At 37.4% G+C, this 15,924-nt stretch overlaps 1 protein-coding gene across 5 annotated transcripts in view; it reads right to left on the reverse strand.

Moving 5' to 3' along the window:
* The window catches only part of DYM (dymeclin), a 334,558-nt gene that overhangs the window by 141,452 nt on the left and 177,182 nt on the right, over positions 1-15,924 (reverse strand). The window contains exon 14 of one of the 5 annotated variants that reach the window (XM_034642813.1): positions 1,064-1,228. The exons of the other annotated variants lie outside the window; for them this stretch is intronic. Within the exon in view, the coding sequence (XP_034498704.1) occupies positions 1,064-1,228 (165 nt within the window). The remainder of the gene's footprint in view (positions 1-1,063; positions 1,229-15,924) is intronic. 5 annotated transcript variants of the gene reach the window in all.

Here is a 15,924-nt window from a genome sequence, read left to right on the forward strand (position 1 = left end):
GGTAGGGAGCCCGATGTGGGGCTCGATCCCAAGACCCTGGGATCATGACCTGAGCTGATGGCAGACATTCAATTGACTGAGCCACCCAGGCGCCCTATCTTCTACTCTTAATAATCAAAGTGTTCTCACTTAGATATACTGTGTAGAGTAAAGCTTTTGTATGTTTCTTCACCTGAAAAGACTATTTTAATTAAAAATGCTTGCTATTTTCTAGAAGGTGGTTGTGGGCTTCTTCCTTCTTCCTCTCAGTCATTCCACATAGAAGACACTGCCTCAAACATCCTACCTAGCTAACAATACAGTGGTGGTGCAGAAGTCATCTCTGATTTACACAAAACGTGTGTTTGAAATGCCCACCGCAAGTACAAGGCAGTAACGTCAAACTATCCCGCTATTCTGCTGCATGACAGACACTAAACAGCAGCTGTTGATTTCCTGATACTTGACATCAATGCCTTGTTTCTTTCTTACTACTCCCACCGTTATTCGGTTTGATCTACACTCATCCATGACACACTGCAACTTGCTGATTTTATACCGACTCTGTACGTAAACAAAATTAGTAAAAAATACAAAACCCCAATGGATAATTTCCACCTTCTTATAAAATCAAACCTGCTCAGCTGAATGTGCTTCTATCAAAACAGGGGTGAAGTGCCACAGCCAGCTCTCAGTGTGCTTGCAGAGCAAGGACGAGAACTAAAATTCATCTGTAATTAATGGCAACTGTAGAGTCTATTCATACACAAATCAGAGCACTCCCGACTATTATATATTAAACCAAAAGATTTCCAAATGGAGCAAAGTCTAGAAAAGTTCTGTCAAGTTTACAAGACAAGTGTGTGGTTGAGAGCTTTTCTCTCTCCCATGAAACATAAAGTACTTAAAAAGACATTTGTAAGGAAACAAATCCCAGCCATTATTTTAAAGTATTACTTAGCATCATTTCAAATATAAATTATCCTCTGTCGTCATTTCATTGACATGTGTCCCATTCAAACATGCAATTATCAGTCACATACAGCATGCAGCATGCAGTAAATGGACAGCAGAGGTTAATAACCTGGAAGCATAGGATCTGAGAATGTGAGAGCAAGTTAAAGACAAGAGTTCCTCTCCATTGTCACTGAGGGTCGAGAAGCAATGCTGAAGCGTAGAACAGTGAGAGTGGGGGAAATACAGTTTGTCCAACACATAAACATATCTCCGCAAGTGGCGGCAGGTATAACTGAAAGACAAAGGTAAAAGGAGAAAAACAGAAAGAGAGGAGTTTTCCTTTGAAAAAATAAACCATTCTCAATGTCCTCAAAGCTGTGTGTATTTTCACTAGATGGTACCCAAGAAAAAACAAGTGTTAAAAGAGAATATTAAAAAGATAACAAAAGAAAACAAGCAACCTGATTTAAAAATGGGCAAAAGATTTAAACTGACATCTCACCAAAGAAGATATACCAATGGCAAATAAGCATCCGAAAAGATGCTCCACATCATACATCATTAAGGAAATGCAAATTAAAACAATGAGATACTGCTATAAACCCGTTCAAATGGCCAAAATCCAGGACACTGACAATACCAAATGCAGGGAGGATGCGGAGCGACAGCGACTCTCAGTTACTGCTCTTGGGAATGCAAAGATCACACAGCCATTGTGGAAGACAGTTTCAGTTTTGTTACAAAACTAACCATACTCTTACCATACGATCCAGCAATCACATGAGTTGGAAATTTCTGTCCACATAAACACCTGCGCACGGATGTTTATATCAGTTTTCGTAATTGCCAAAACTTGGAAGCAATCAAGAGGTCATTTAGCAGGTAAACGGATCAACCGTGGTACATCCAGGAAATGAAATATTATACTCAGCACTAAAAAGAAATGAGCTATCAAACCATGGAAAGACATGGCGGAATCTTAAACGTGTATTACTTAGTGAAAGACGACAATCTGAAAAGTCTACAAACTGTATGATTCCAACTCTATGACATTCTAGAAAAGGCAAAACCCTGCAGAAGGTAAAAACATCAATGGCTGCCAGAGGTTAGTGGGGAGAGAGGGATGAACAGGCAGAGCACAAAGAACTTTTAGGGCAAGTGCAATATGCTTCATGATACCGTAACGGTGGATACATGTCATTATACATTTGTCAAATCCACAGAATGCATACCACCAAGAGGGAGCCCTACTGTAAGCTATGGTCTCTGAGTGATAATGATATGTCAAGGTAGGTTCATCAATTGTAACAAATGTATCACTTCTGGTGTAGAATGACGGTAGCAGGGGAGGCTGTGTGTGTAGGGAGACAGGGTACATATGGCAAGTCTCTGTACTTGCTGCTCCATTTTGCTATGAATTTAGAACTGCTCTTAAAAAGGCTATTTAAAAGTGGGGGACATATACTGACAGGGGAAAAGTTTCAAAAATATGATGGTGTTACTAGTTAACCATATGAAATCTGCCTGGCTGGAGCAAAGTGGTGTGAGAGATTTTTCTCTCTACAATACTACACATATTTCCAGGAAGACAGGCAATATTATAGTACTGCAATATGAAAGATACCACGGTAGAGGGAACATGGCATTAGAGGAGTCAGAAAACTTCGAAATTTGGATCCTGCCCAGCCACTGGAAATTTTGTGACATTGGGGATTTGATCTCTCCAAGCCTCAATCCCACAAATTGCAACACAGAAGCAAAAACATTAAATTATTCCAAAATTTTGAAGTGATATTTAAAAAAATAAAAGAATTATTATCGTCAGAGTAATTTCACTCGTGCCACATTTCAGACCACTTGAAAATAACAAGTTTGAAAGAGGAAAATACCAAATCAATCTGACAAGGTGAATCAACAGAACCGTGAACACATCAACATCAATGGATATGCTTTAACTACTAGTGTCTGACAACCTTGTCTAAAAATCCGCCCCCAAAATACATTACGTTCCGAGGTTTTATTTTGGTAATAAATGAAATAAAACTAATAGATTAAAAGATTAGAAATACGCAAATTTGCAAAACTTGGACAATTCAATTACCTATTCGACCTATTAACTAGCCCATCTACTCATCGCCAAGCAGTATCTACTACATGTCACGCTCAGAACTACGCACAACCCTGAAGATAGCGTGAGGAAGAAGATACAATTCTTTCCCAAGGAGCTTACAAGATGGAAGACACATATTAGACAATAATAAAATCCCACTGAAACTGTACAATTTCTAACTGTAATAAGAACTATGAAGGAAAAGTACAGGGTGCCCTAAGAGGAGTAAAATGGAGATCTTTCCTTGAGATTTGGAAGTTGAGAAAGGGCTCCTGCAAAGTGGATTTTAAGCTGACATCTTAAGGAAGAATGGAAGTTAGCTACATAGAGTATGGACTCGGGGAGAGGAGCCGTGAATAAACGGAAAATCTATTATAAACAATACATGAATATTGTAAGGAGAGATCAGCCTTTCTCTGTTCAAAACATTTTTTTAAATTGAAGTATAGCTGATACACAATGTTATACTAGTTTCAGGTGTACAACGTAGCAATTCAAACAAGTCTGTATCTTATGCTATGCCCACAAGTGTAGCTAGCATCTGTCACCATATAACACTATTAGAATGCCACTGACTATATTCCCTATACTGTCCCTTTCAGCCTCCTGACTTATTCATTCCATAATTGGAAGCTTATATTTCCACTCCCTTCACCCATTGTGCCCATCCCCTCACTTCCCTCCCCTCTGGCAACCAACAGTTTGTTCTCTTTTGGGTCTGTTTCTGCTGTTTGTTTTAAAAAAAACAATCAGGGTTTTTTTGTTTTGTTTTAAGAGAGAGAGAGACAGAGTGCGAAGTGCAAGGGAGGGGGAGAGAGGGGCCGAGGGAGAGGGAGAGAAAGAGAATCCTAAGAGTGGGGTTCGGGGGCACCTGGGTGGCACAGCGGTTAAGCGTCTGCCTTCGACTCAGGGCGTGGTCCCGGCGTTATGGGATCGAGCCCCACATCAGGCTCCTCTGCTATGAGCCTGCTTCTTCCTCTCCCACTCCCCCTGCTTGTGTTCCCTCTCTCGCTGGCTGTCTATCTCTGTCAAATAAATAAATAAAATCTTTAAAAAAAAAAAAAAGAGTGGGGTTCGATCCCATCTGAGATCATGACCTGAGCTAAATCAAGAGTTGGACACTTAACTGACTGAGCCACCCAGGCACCCCGAAAAAAAACAATCAGTTTTTAAAAATACAGTGATTTTAGATGAAATATCCAAGAATAATGAAGAAAGCTTTAAAATGGTAGTAACAAAAAATTTAAAAGAATTGATAAAATGGAAAAAAAATTTTTAGATAGGAAACTCTAGGATTATAAAGTCACCAAATGTTTAGGTGTTAGTCTAAAAATTCATATTCTCAAAAATATCAAGAGTTTAAAAAAAAGAAACCAGACACGTTAATTCTGAAGTCCATATAGAAAATTAAACATTTAAGAAAAGCCAGAAAGTTCTGAAAAACTAGAGACTTCTAAGATGGGACTAGCTCTACCACCTATTAAAAAAAATACTGTAAAGTGACATTACCAGAAACAGTTTGGTATGGTGCATGAGCACAAGAACACTAGAAGAGATTGAAATAAGATGAGAACAGAGTACAAGATAAAGGTGGCACTTTTTTTTAAGATTTTATTTATTCATGTGAGAGAGTGAGAGAGGGAATGAGCAAGGAGAGTGGCAGAGGAAAAGGGAGAAGCAGGCTCCCCGCTGAGCAAGGAGCCTGATGTGGGGCTCGATCCCAGGATGCTGGGATCATGACCTGAGCCGAAGGCAGCCGCTTAACCCACTGAGCCACCCAGGCACCCCAAGGTGGCACTTTAAAACAGAAGATCAGATGACTTATTTGATAATTGGTATTGATATAACTGAGTAGATAACTAGAAAAACAGAGACGACTCTTAACCTCACCTCCTAAATCAAAAATAAATTTCAGGTTGATCAAAGATTGTAATGTAAAAATAAAATGACAGAAGTTCAAAAATAAACCATATACATAAAACCATTAAAAAATAAGAGTCACAATTTTGACCACATAAAAATGGAAAATATAAATAGAAGAGACAATCACTTTTTCACTATGCATCTTTTGTATAGAATGAACCTTCTGCCATTTTCATGTATCACAGACATAAATTAATGACTAATTTTTTAAAAATTGAAAGGGGCACAGGAGCAATTATTTCAGAGGGAATATGCTAACGCAGGAAGATTTGGACAAGTTCAAGAATCTGAAAGAAGTTCAGTATGGCTGGTGTATATTGGAAAAATAGTAAAAGGTAAGGTAGACTCACGCAGCACCTTGCAAGTTGTAAGATTTATGAAAAACTAATGAATGGTCTGAGTGGGGAGCAACTAGATATGGTATACTTTTTTAAAGATGCATTTCTGCAATACAAAGATAACATTGGAGACACAACAACAAGCGCCAAGAGTGGAAAAGCAAAGACAAGTAAGTAGCCACTGCGATAGTTTACCAAGTATTGCTGACGATGGCTTGGAGTAGGAGACAGCAGATTCAAAACTTCTGAAGGTAAAACCAACGGAACTTGCTAATTGACTGGAATAGGAGATAGTGTCAGTGGAAGATGATACCAAGAATAATTCCCTGATTTCTGGTATTAGGAATTGAATGAAAGTACACTTTCTGAGATAAGAGAAACCAGAGGAGGGATAGGTTTATGGAAAAGATCATGAGTTTAGTTTTGGACATGCTCAGTTTCAGATACTGCAACTGTGAGATGTCAGCAAATGCTGGTACACGTGTAAGCCTGAAGCTAAGAGAGGTGTAGACTAATCCAGAAATAGAGATGGATATATAGATAGACACACAGATGGAGGTCAAAGTTTGGAGGACACAGATGAGATTACTTAAGGTCAGAGGAAAAAGACAGGACCTGGAAGATGAAATTCCAGGACTTACAAGTTACAGAGAGAGAGGTGCTGGGAGAGAATACTCACTGGTAGCTACAGAAGTCAGCGGAAAGTCTAAGAATGTTGTCAGAAGGTGTTTCAAGAGGGTCATAGTAATTATATACTTTTAGGGTGATTTCCATATATGCTAAGCAAATAAATCTTAAACTTTTAAGCTTTGTGACTGAAACAGTTAACATATTCTTGGAAAAGGAGCTCCTGTTCAATTTAGAGAAGTTCCTTCCTCTTAATTTAATAATCTTGAAATATTCTTTATTATTATTTAATAGAGACTGAATGGAAATAGCCCTGGTGATTAGCAGACACACGAGAGATGTAGTCTCATTATGAGAAAAACCCTTTGGTCCCACCACTTTTAGCTTACAAAAAAACCCACAAGAAATGAACAAATGAAAAACAATACAACTAGTTTTTAGTGATTATCTTTTAATCACAATTCTATCATGAAGTCTGTCTTAATATTTTCACAGCAACTGTAATAATGGGAAAAAATGAATTTGAAAATGTAGTCAACCCTAGACTTTGACACTGTTACTTTAAATTCAGTTCAATTAATCTGTATTCCTTAAATATAAATCAAGGCACAGAACGCTGGCTTTTAATTACATTAAGCTGTCATTATTAACTATGAGCATCCACTGGCTAAACAGTATTTATTGGTTGCTGAACAAGATTTCAATTATGAAATTATTTTAAAAGCATGTGGTCTACATAAAATGTTTCAAAAGAAAGGCACAGATATGAAAATGGATTTAAAAATAGGATGTTGCATTTACTTCAGCATTTCACCGCTATACCCAACAAAAGAATCTCTTCTGATCATTCTTAAATAGTTAGCTATATGGCATCTGATTGAAATCTTGCTCTGACAAAAAGATCAACATCCTGGTTATCTTTTTCTAGATACACTCTCATTTTTAAATATTCTTAAAACACAGTGGTAATATTACTATTGCCTTCCATGAATTGAACAGTATAATCCTCTTGATGAGCATAAGATCACCATAAGTTTTTAGCAATTGCTCATATTAAGCTGGTGACCAAATGCAATGCATTACAGAACAATCTTACCAATCCTTTCCTTTGCAACTGATCTTTGGAATGTAAGTAAGGAAATGTCATCTTGCAGAGCTTGACTTCATTCTAAAATGTGAAGCTCATTATGAATACAGATTCTGATTTTGTCATCTACGAAACTCAGAATACCTTCCATGATTTCTTCTAAGAAAGTTATTAATAGAAGTACTGAATAGGAACAGGTCAAGGACAGATCTAGAAAAATGCACTAGAGATCTCTGTGTCAGCCACCAGGCTGTATACAAACACTAATCAACAGCTTTTTGATATGTTTTTCAGCCATAAATATATGAAGGAGGACTCTGAAACAAAACAAAAACACTTCCACATTTATGACTTTATTTTACTGTCCTCATACTCCACTGGGCTAATTAAAAAGAGGTATCACAATCCCCATTTAGCAAATGACAAGACTGCAAAAAAAAAAGGACAATAAGTGACACACACTGGCTATCCTGTCAGTCATGGAAGAATTCCACCCAATGGAATCCCCCAACAATTCTGTCATACTCAGGGCCAGAGGTTCCTAACTCCATAAACCGCCATCCAAGCTCAGGACCCACCTTCTCTAGAATGTCTGCAAGTTCCGTACCTGCCCACTTCTCCCAAACCAAAATCTTAAGAGGCTGATAATGTCTAAGATAAGGTAGCATTAATAAAGATTTTTTTAAAAAGGTTTATAATTAGATATTTTTATTGAGTCCTGGAAAGGACTCCAGGACTCAATCTGCCAAAGGGAAACAAAACTTCAGAAATCAAAAAACTGTATTAAGGTGGTAGTGGTTCACATTTTGCAGCCAGTGATCACAGTTAATATTAACAGTAAAGACACATCATGTATCTCCTCATAGGATCACAGCAGAGCTTAAAACTAACGCTGAGGAGTCAAAACAATCCAAACTGAAGAATATTTTACAAAAAACAAAAACAAAAAAAGTTCCATATTCTTCAAATTTTGAAAGGTGAAGAAAGGCAGAGGATCTGCTCCACCCTAAAGGAGAGAAAAGGGGGCAACTGTAGCATGATTCTGGGATTAGACCCCAGATCAGGGAGAGTTATAAGGCTTTTTTTTTTTCCTCTAGAAAGGGAATTAGTGGGGTTAATGACAAAATTTGAGTGTCTATAGATCAGACAATGTTAATTTCCCGGTTTTGATAAATGTTTTTGTTTTTAAGAAATAGACGCTAAAGTACGTGGTGGAAAAAGTGAAGGCATATTGTGTCTATAAAATCTCAAATGTTTAAAAAAAAAAAAGACACAGTGTGAATGTGGTAAAATTTTACCATTTCAGGACTCTAAGTGAAAGGTGAATGAGAAAACTTTATACTTTTTTGCAAATCTGCGATTTCAAGATAAAAGGTATTTAAAAATGAATACAGTATTAACAACATGAAAGTCATTAATTTTTTTAATATAAGAAAAACAGAACTAATCTCGATATACTGAATAATATCCATTTTAAGATTATGACATTCAAATCTAGAGCACTAAAATGTCATTCTGACCTCTATACTTAAAGCTTAGGACATCAGAAAAACTAGAGCGTGGGAAGTAAGCAAATGTGGTCTGGAGCTATCCCATAAAAAACAGTCACTGTTACTTAAGAGTTGCATTTTCATGAAAAATAAAATCTCTTCTGTGCCTTCTTATATGAAAATGTCCAAGATTATGCAATGTATAGTACTGAAATGTTATTTGATATGGTTATGCTTCACCAAAGTAAAGTATGAAAATGTTCTCTCCTAGAACAACACTTAAATCTGTAAAAGATCCCCAAAACCACAAGCAAAAGAGGGATGCTTTAAAAAGATCCCCGAGTCAGGCTTTCGAATAACAATGTATTTTACAGCACTTTGACAATAAAATTGTATTTTCATAGCAACTTTTTATAAATTTATTTTCTTATTTATATGCTTAACAAACTTTCAAAAAAAATAGAGATCACCAAGGAACAGATTAAATTTTTTGGACTATCTAGAATACTAATGTTCATCCCTTTCCAATGTCTATTTAAAAAATTTTTTTAGAAAAAGCTTGTTGATAAATTCATTAGTAGACATAAAATACCAAGAAATTAAATTAATAATGAATGATTGGAATCTACATGAAGAAAATTACAAAAATTTACCACTGGGCATAAAAGAAGCCTTGATTAAATGAAGAGACACCGGCATGAGTCTGGACGGGAAGACAAATATTATAAAGGATGTCATGATCCTTCGCAAACTTGAAATTCCACTAGGAACATTAAGTTAAATTTCTACCCAGTTATGACATCTGGAATTAGAAACAAAAGTCCAACTTCTTCTCTACATGACAGCCTTTAAATATATGAAGAAACTGTAAACCTCTCAATTTTTTTTCTCTGATATTAAACATTTTTTCTTTCATCTTTCATGGGCTATGGTTTCTAGATTCTTCATCAATCTTATTACTCTCCTTTGGATATTCATATTGATTGATTAACTTCTCAGCAATGTAACAAGGGCAAAGAGGAGTATTTTCTCACTGATGGTATTTAGAATTGCTGGTACATGGTGATGATAAAGAAGCAGACCGACTTTCAGTCAGTTTTATTATAGTTTTAAAATTCTTTACAGACACAATGCATTGCCAGAATCACTGGTATCATCCCACCCTTGGTTTATCACTGATTATTCTTAAAATATGGCAACATAAGTGAACACATTATTCTAGATGTGTTGTGTTTTGGGCAGTGATGAGTAATTTATATTCTATTAATACAGCTTTAAATTACATATGTTCAAAAATTAAAATCAAAAGGGGGGGCACCTGGATGGCTCAGTGGGTTAAGCACCTGCCTTCGGGTCAGGTTATGATCTCAGGATCCTTAGAGCCCCCAGGGTGGGGCTCCCTGCTCAGCGGGGAGTCTGTTCCTCCTTCTCCCTTGGCCCCTCTCCCTTTCACACTCTCTCTCTCTCAAATAAATAAAATCTTAAGAAAAAAAAACCCCTAAAATCAAAAGGAAAAAATTTCCTCAAACTGAAAACCAAAACAAATGATTTAACTGTATATCAAGTGATAAAACTACACAAAGATTTAAAAATTGTAACAAATTATTTTAAAATATAGAACTGATCATATATATTCAGTGGCATATATTCTAAGGACAGAGACCAAAAAAAATCGTAAACTGCACTGACTTAATTATTTGTACCTATAGAGACATATATATGGAGAGAGGAATAGAGAGAACATATTAATGCAGTTCAAGAATCAAATTAGAATTTACGTTACATAACCTTAAATCTGAATTAAAACTAACAGTATGAACTTTTTCCCTTTCAAGAATTTATATTTTACTAGTTTTGTCCACTGAACAGATCTGAAAGAAATGACACACTCCACAGCAATTAGCACCTTCATCACCTACCACCAAATCGTGGTCTCTAAATACCACTTAGACAGAAAGAAACAAGAGCTTCTTGAAAGAATGGTGGTTTCTAGGTCTGAGACAGGAAATGTGCAAGATGAGCCTGACATGTTCTATTGGCCTCAGAGCAGGAAAGCAGGGTAACTATCAAAGATGAAAAGCATCCTATCAAAAGACAACGTAAGAGTTTCCCATTGGCCACAGATGGCACCCTCAGAAACCAAAAAGATGACTGTGTAAGCGACTGAAACACACACAGAGTTCATAATAAAACAACTGAAAAACTAAAAACCAAAATGCTTTGTTTACTACTGAAGGTAACGAGGACATCAATTGCTCTTTCTGAAAACTAAATATTAAAGGAAAGGAAATAAGAATTCTGTCTTTCAAGCAAACCTACTTGGGAAGAAAGAATTCTACCTAAAAATACATGCGTGTGACATTGTAATTTAAAAATTTCCTGGGCGCCTAGCTGGCCCAGTCAGTAGAGTATGAGACTCTTGATCTCGGGGTCGTGAGTTTGAGCCCCACGTTGGGTGTAGAGATTACTTAAACTCTTAAAAAATTTTTCCTTTTGGCAGCTTGTAATGAAACAACTAATTCAAGAAGAGACCATCAATGGATGAAACTATCACATGAAGCAACAATGGTGCAATTTAGAAGGAAGGTATTAGGCTATCACGAACTGAACCTACTGATTAATCTTATATCCCTGGAATAATTAGACATCACGTGTCTCCTAATACTCTGCAATATTAAATATGCAGGAATGCTTATGAAGAACTTTTGCCAAAAAGGTTGAATCTCAATGATCTAATCCCCAGAGTTAATTTTCAGTTTGCAGAAGAAATCAATGATAGCAAAAACAAATTAAAGGGCACAGGAAAAAGCAAACAGATAAACCCAGAATGTGGGATATTCTGTAAAACTAACCTGTTGACCAACTTATTAATGCTGTGAGTTAAAAATAAGAAAAAGAAAAGAAAAAGGAAGGCAGGGATACAGCTCTAGAACAGGGACCAGCAACCTTTTTCTAAAGAGCCGGACAGTAAATACTTTAGGTTTATGTCTCTCTTACAACTACTGAACCCTGAAATTAGTGCAAGAAAGCAGCTACAGACAAGATGCAAATAAACAGTCATTGCTGTGTTCTAATAAAACTTTATTTTACAAATTCTGACCCTGCTCTGGATTGAAATTATCCTAGGGGACACAACTATTTAATGTGGTGTGAAGACCTCGTTTGGACCCTGATTTGAACTAACCAAAATAAACAGGTATTTTTAAATCAGGCACAATGTGAATACTGATTTGGTATCAGATTAAGGATACCAAATGTTAACTTTCTCGTGTGGACAAACTAATCAAACTGACGCAAACAGGTAACAGAAGCTACAAATGAGAAATGAAGGGAGGGAGACTTCAACTGATCAGATAGGTAAAGAAAGTTTTCCCTATGAAACTAATGACTCTGCCAAGATTTACAGGATGAATGAAGACAAGCAAGGAGAAGAATATAAGTAGAGGGAACAACACAGACTAAAGATCTGTGCTGACCTGGAGGGAGGGGACAGTAAAAGGGGGCAGATTACAGAGGAGTTTGGTCTTTACGCTAAGAACAATGAGAAGCACAGAAGGGTATTAAGCACAGTTTCAGGATAAGATTTGCATTCTGAAAGGCTCAGTCTGGCTGCAGTCTGACGAGCCAAGAGTTGGTAACAGACCTCACAAAGTTACTGCAGTAGGGTAGGGAAGTAAGGCAATGAGGTAAAGGAGAGAAGTGGGCAGATATGACAAAGTTATTCACAAGACTCAGTAAAGAATTGGCTGTGGTAGGTGAGAGGAAGGGGAGGGTCAAAAATGACGCCCAGGCCGGGCGCCTGGGTGGCTCAGTCAGTTAAGCACCTGCCTTCAGTTCGGGTCATGATCCGGGGGTCCTGGGATCTGGGATCAAGCCCAGCATCGGGCTCCCTGCTCAGCGGGGAGTCTGCTTCTCCCTCTCCACCCTGTCCCTGCCCTCGCCTCCCCCACCGCCCAGCTTGTGCTCTTTCTCGCTACCTCTCTCTCTCTCTGTCAAATAAATAAATAAATAAATAAAATCTTAAAAAAAAAATTAACTCCCAGTCTTCTGGCTTGCATAAAAGGTGATGTCATTCACTGAGAGAGGGAACAGCAAAGAGGATCAGGAAGGGCAAGAAAAGGGCAAGATTTCCATTCTAAACACACTGAGGTTTGCGATAACTCTGAGAAACCTGAAGGATGGTATCAGGTATCTGAATGGACAAAAAGGTCTCAGGGGTCCAAGGATCAGTCTAGCCTGGAGACGCCTGTTTGGGAGCCATCTGTATGTAGGCGGGAGTGGCTGAGATCACCAAGCTAAGCAGAGAGAATAGAAGGGGGTCTAGGAGGGACCTTGAGAAACGCCACTTACAGTATGATAAGATCACCTTAAATCTAGACTGAGGAAGATGGCCCTTCACAGAATTTTGAGCAGTGGCCAAACAGCAAACGAACAAACAAAAACCCCACCAAAACACAACACAATACAAGAAAAACAAAAACACGATGAAAAGGAAAAGAAGGAACCAAGAAGAGACTGTCTTAGCGAAGAGCAGTTAACAGTGTCAAACACAACTGAGAGCGCAAATAAGAGAGAAAATGCCCGCTGGATTTAGCAACATAAAGTCATTGATGAGCAACAGGGACCGATGTTAGAAACGTCAAAAAACTAAAACCCAACCCTGGGTGTAAGACTTCTTGTCTTTAATCCCATTGATTACTTCATCCACATGCATTAAATACCATTAAGTTTCTAGGGGAGATTTTTACAAACCAAAAAATTTATACAGTAACTCTCACAATTTTACCCAGTATAAAACTTCCAATACAATGTGGATATGTAACGAAATCCAAGAAAATAAGCAGAGGAAAATCTGGGACGAATGTCAGGAAAGTACACAACAGTGGTGGAAGCGCAGCCCTTGAATCATTTAACTCCTTGGCAGCAGAAGTCATTTTTCCTGGAGCTAAATCTATTGCTAGCAGCGAAGATCCTGGGAATCTCTAGTATGAAGGATTAACAGACTGGCCCAAGCACTGGAAAATACATTGAAAGGAACAATCTCGTGCTAGCTCAGAAGGGATGAAATGACCTAACATCCCACTGCCACATCTAGAAAGTAATCAAGATTGTTAACAATAAAAAAGGACCCCTTTAACAATATAACATTACAAACTTCTAAGATTTATATCTCAGTTGCTAAAGAAATCAAAATAAGAAAAATCCCCAGATTTGTGTAACAAACATTTTAATCAATTAGAATGTATACTATCATCGACACTTGAAATTTAATCAAAGTCTCTGCTTATTTAAAAAATCTTCCAATAAGATCTTTCCTCTTAAACTAGCTACTTATTTTGGGATATACATATATCAATAAAGACCTAAAATGTAAACATGTTGTAGGAGCTTAAAAGATAGCCAAATATTTTAGATAGCAATTTCACAACGTTTTTGTCAAACTACTTGCTTCCTGTTTCTAAAATATTTGTTATAATCACATATATATTTGGTAGTATCTATAGAACTAATCATATTTTCCTTTAGGGACAATCTTTATTTCCAAGAATGTTTTTGAAAACTTCAACTTGTCCTTGAAGACTTGATCACAGTTCACTTAATAAAATCTCATTCTCCTCTTTATAGAAAACGAAGTAATTAATGGCATTGATCTTCATATACTACCAAAGGAACGGAGACAAGGCACTTGAAAATAATTTCAAGTTTTGTAAACAGTAACAGGTCATATGTACCAGCTATCTAAATATTAGTTAGACTAAGTAAATGGACACTTACACGGTACTCATTAAGTATACCACTGCCCCTTGCTTTAAAGATGATGTGACAATCTATATTTACAGGTGTGGATAAACAGATCCGCTGATTATCAGCATTCCTTCCTACGCAGCATATGTATTCAAAAGTCTTTGACTTTGGACAAAGCAACTATTTAAAAAGAATGCTGTTGTGGCTCTCCATTACAGACATTTGCTCTGCAAATGCCCAATAAGGCCATGCAGCAATGTACAGCTGGCTGGGTTCCCAGCGACGCACAGTTATGTTATATGGTTTGAAGTTGTATTTCCATGTGTTAATAGCATGTTGCTGTCTGCTCTACTTGTGGTCTAATAAGCAGGTCTAAAAATCTACAAACACAGACATTTATTCCAAGTTCCTTGCTAACATTTTCATGACCTTAGAGTTAGGAGGAGGGGAACGCGGATGGACATTTCATAAGGAAGGAAAATTTACTTGATAAGAATTTCTTGATTGGGTTTATTTACAATTATATTTTAAAAGAAGCATTTCAGGGGCGCCTGGGTGGCTCAGTCATTAAGCGTCTGCCTTTCGGCTCAGGGTGTGATCCCAGAGTCCTGGGATCGAGCCCCACATCAGGCTCCTCAGCTGGGAGTCTGCTTCTTCCTCTCCCACTCCCCCTGCTTGTGTTCCCTCTCTCTCTGTGTCAAATAAATAAATAAAATCTTTAAAAAAAATTAAAAAAAAAAGAAGCATTTCAATATGTTATTATGCTCCTCCTCGTGTCAAGGAAAGTGGTGGATGGACAGAGCACCCATTAAAATGACGACTCCCACAGACACCAAATTGGTTCCAGTGGGGGTGGAGCTGATTGAAGGGGGTAAAAAAGGCACATGCTCATTACAGAATTAGCTATCAAAGAACTCAGACTGAGAGTTAAAAATTATCTTTATACATCATCCGGAGACGTGTTCAAAAATTAGAAGATGTATTTTTAAAAAACTGGACTTTGGGGGACATTAATGATGACTATATACTAAATTCAATAGTGTTGCTCAGTTCACACACATCTCTCTACACTGAGTAATTTGGGGGTATAAACACTAAGAATGTAAGGGAAAGACTGGGTTCACAAATAAATAGCTATAAAATAGCATATTTAGCACATTTTATGACCATCAAAAAGCTTGCTCACTTCTAAAGTCATTATACTTTACAAACTCCCTCCTGACAAAAAGGCATGAAAGGATTTATAGCCACTGTAAAATTCTGAACAACCCGAGTTCTGAGTCTCGATTTTTCAATATACATGCCGCAAGTATTAGATCAGTGGAGTTAGATAATCTGGAGCCATGAAAAAAGCCCAATTCTGCTGAGACTGATTAAATATTTATGTCACATCCTTTCTATAGCAAGAGCAGGAAAAACTAAACACAAGATAAAGTGCTCTACAATCAGAAGAGTTGAAAATCTATTAAGGTCATTAAAACTCTGGACAAGTCTTCTTGCATAGAAGTTACTCTAATAACTCATCATCAGGAGACCATCTCAGAGTCGTTTTTCAGCTGTGGTCATGGATATACGCCGAAACAGCCACACTCCCTCACCCTTTCACCCACATGGGTGTGGTGACACACACTAAACCCACGTCTGTGAGCTGGCAGCAAGGATTCCGGG

This window comes from Ailuropoda melanoleuca, chromosome 14 (genome assembly GCF_002007445.2).
Source record: "Ailuropoda melanoleuca isolate Jingjing chromosome 14, ASM200744v2, whole genome shotgun sequence".
Lineage (NCBI taxonomy): Eukaryota > Metazoa > Chordata > Mammalia > Carnivora > Ursidae > Ailuropoda > Ailuropoda melanoleuca.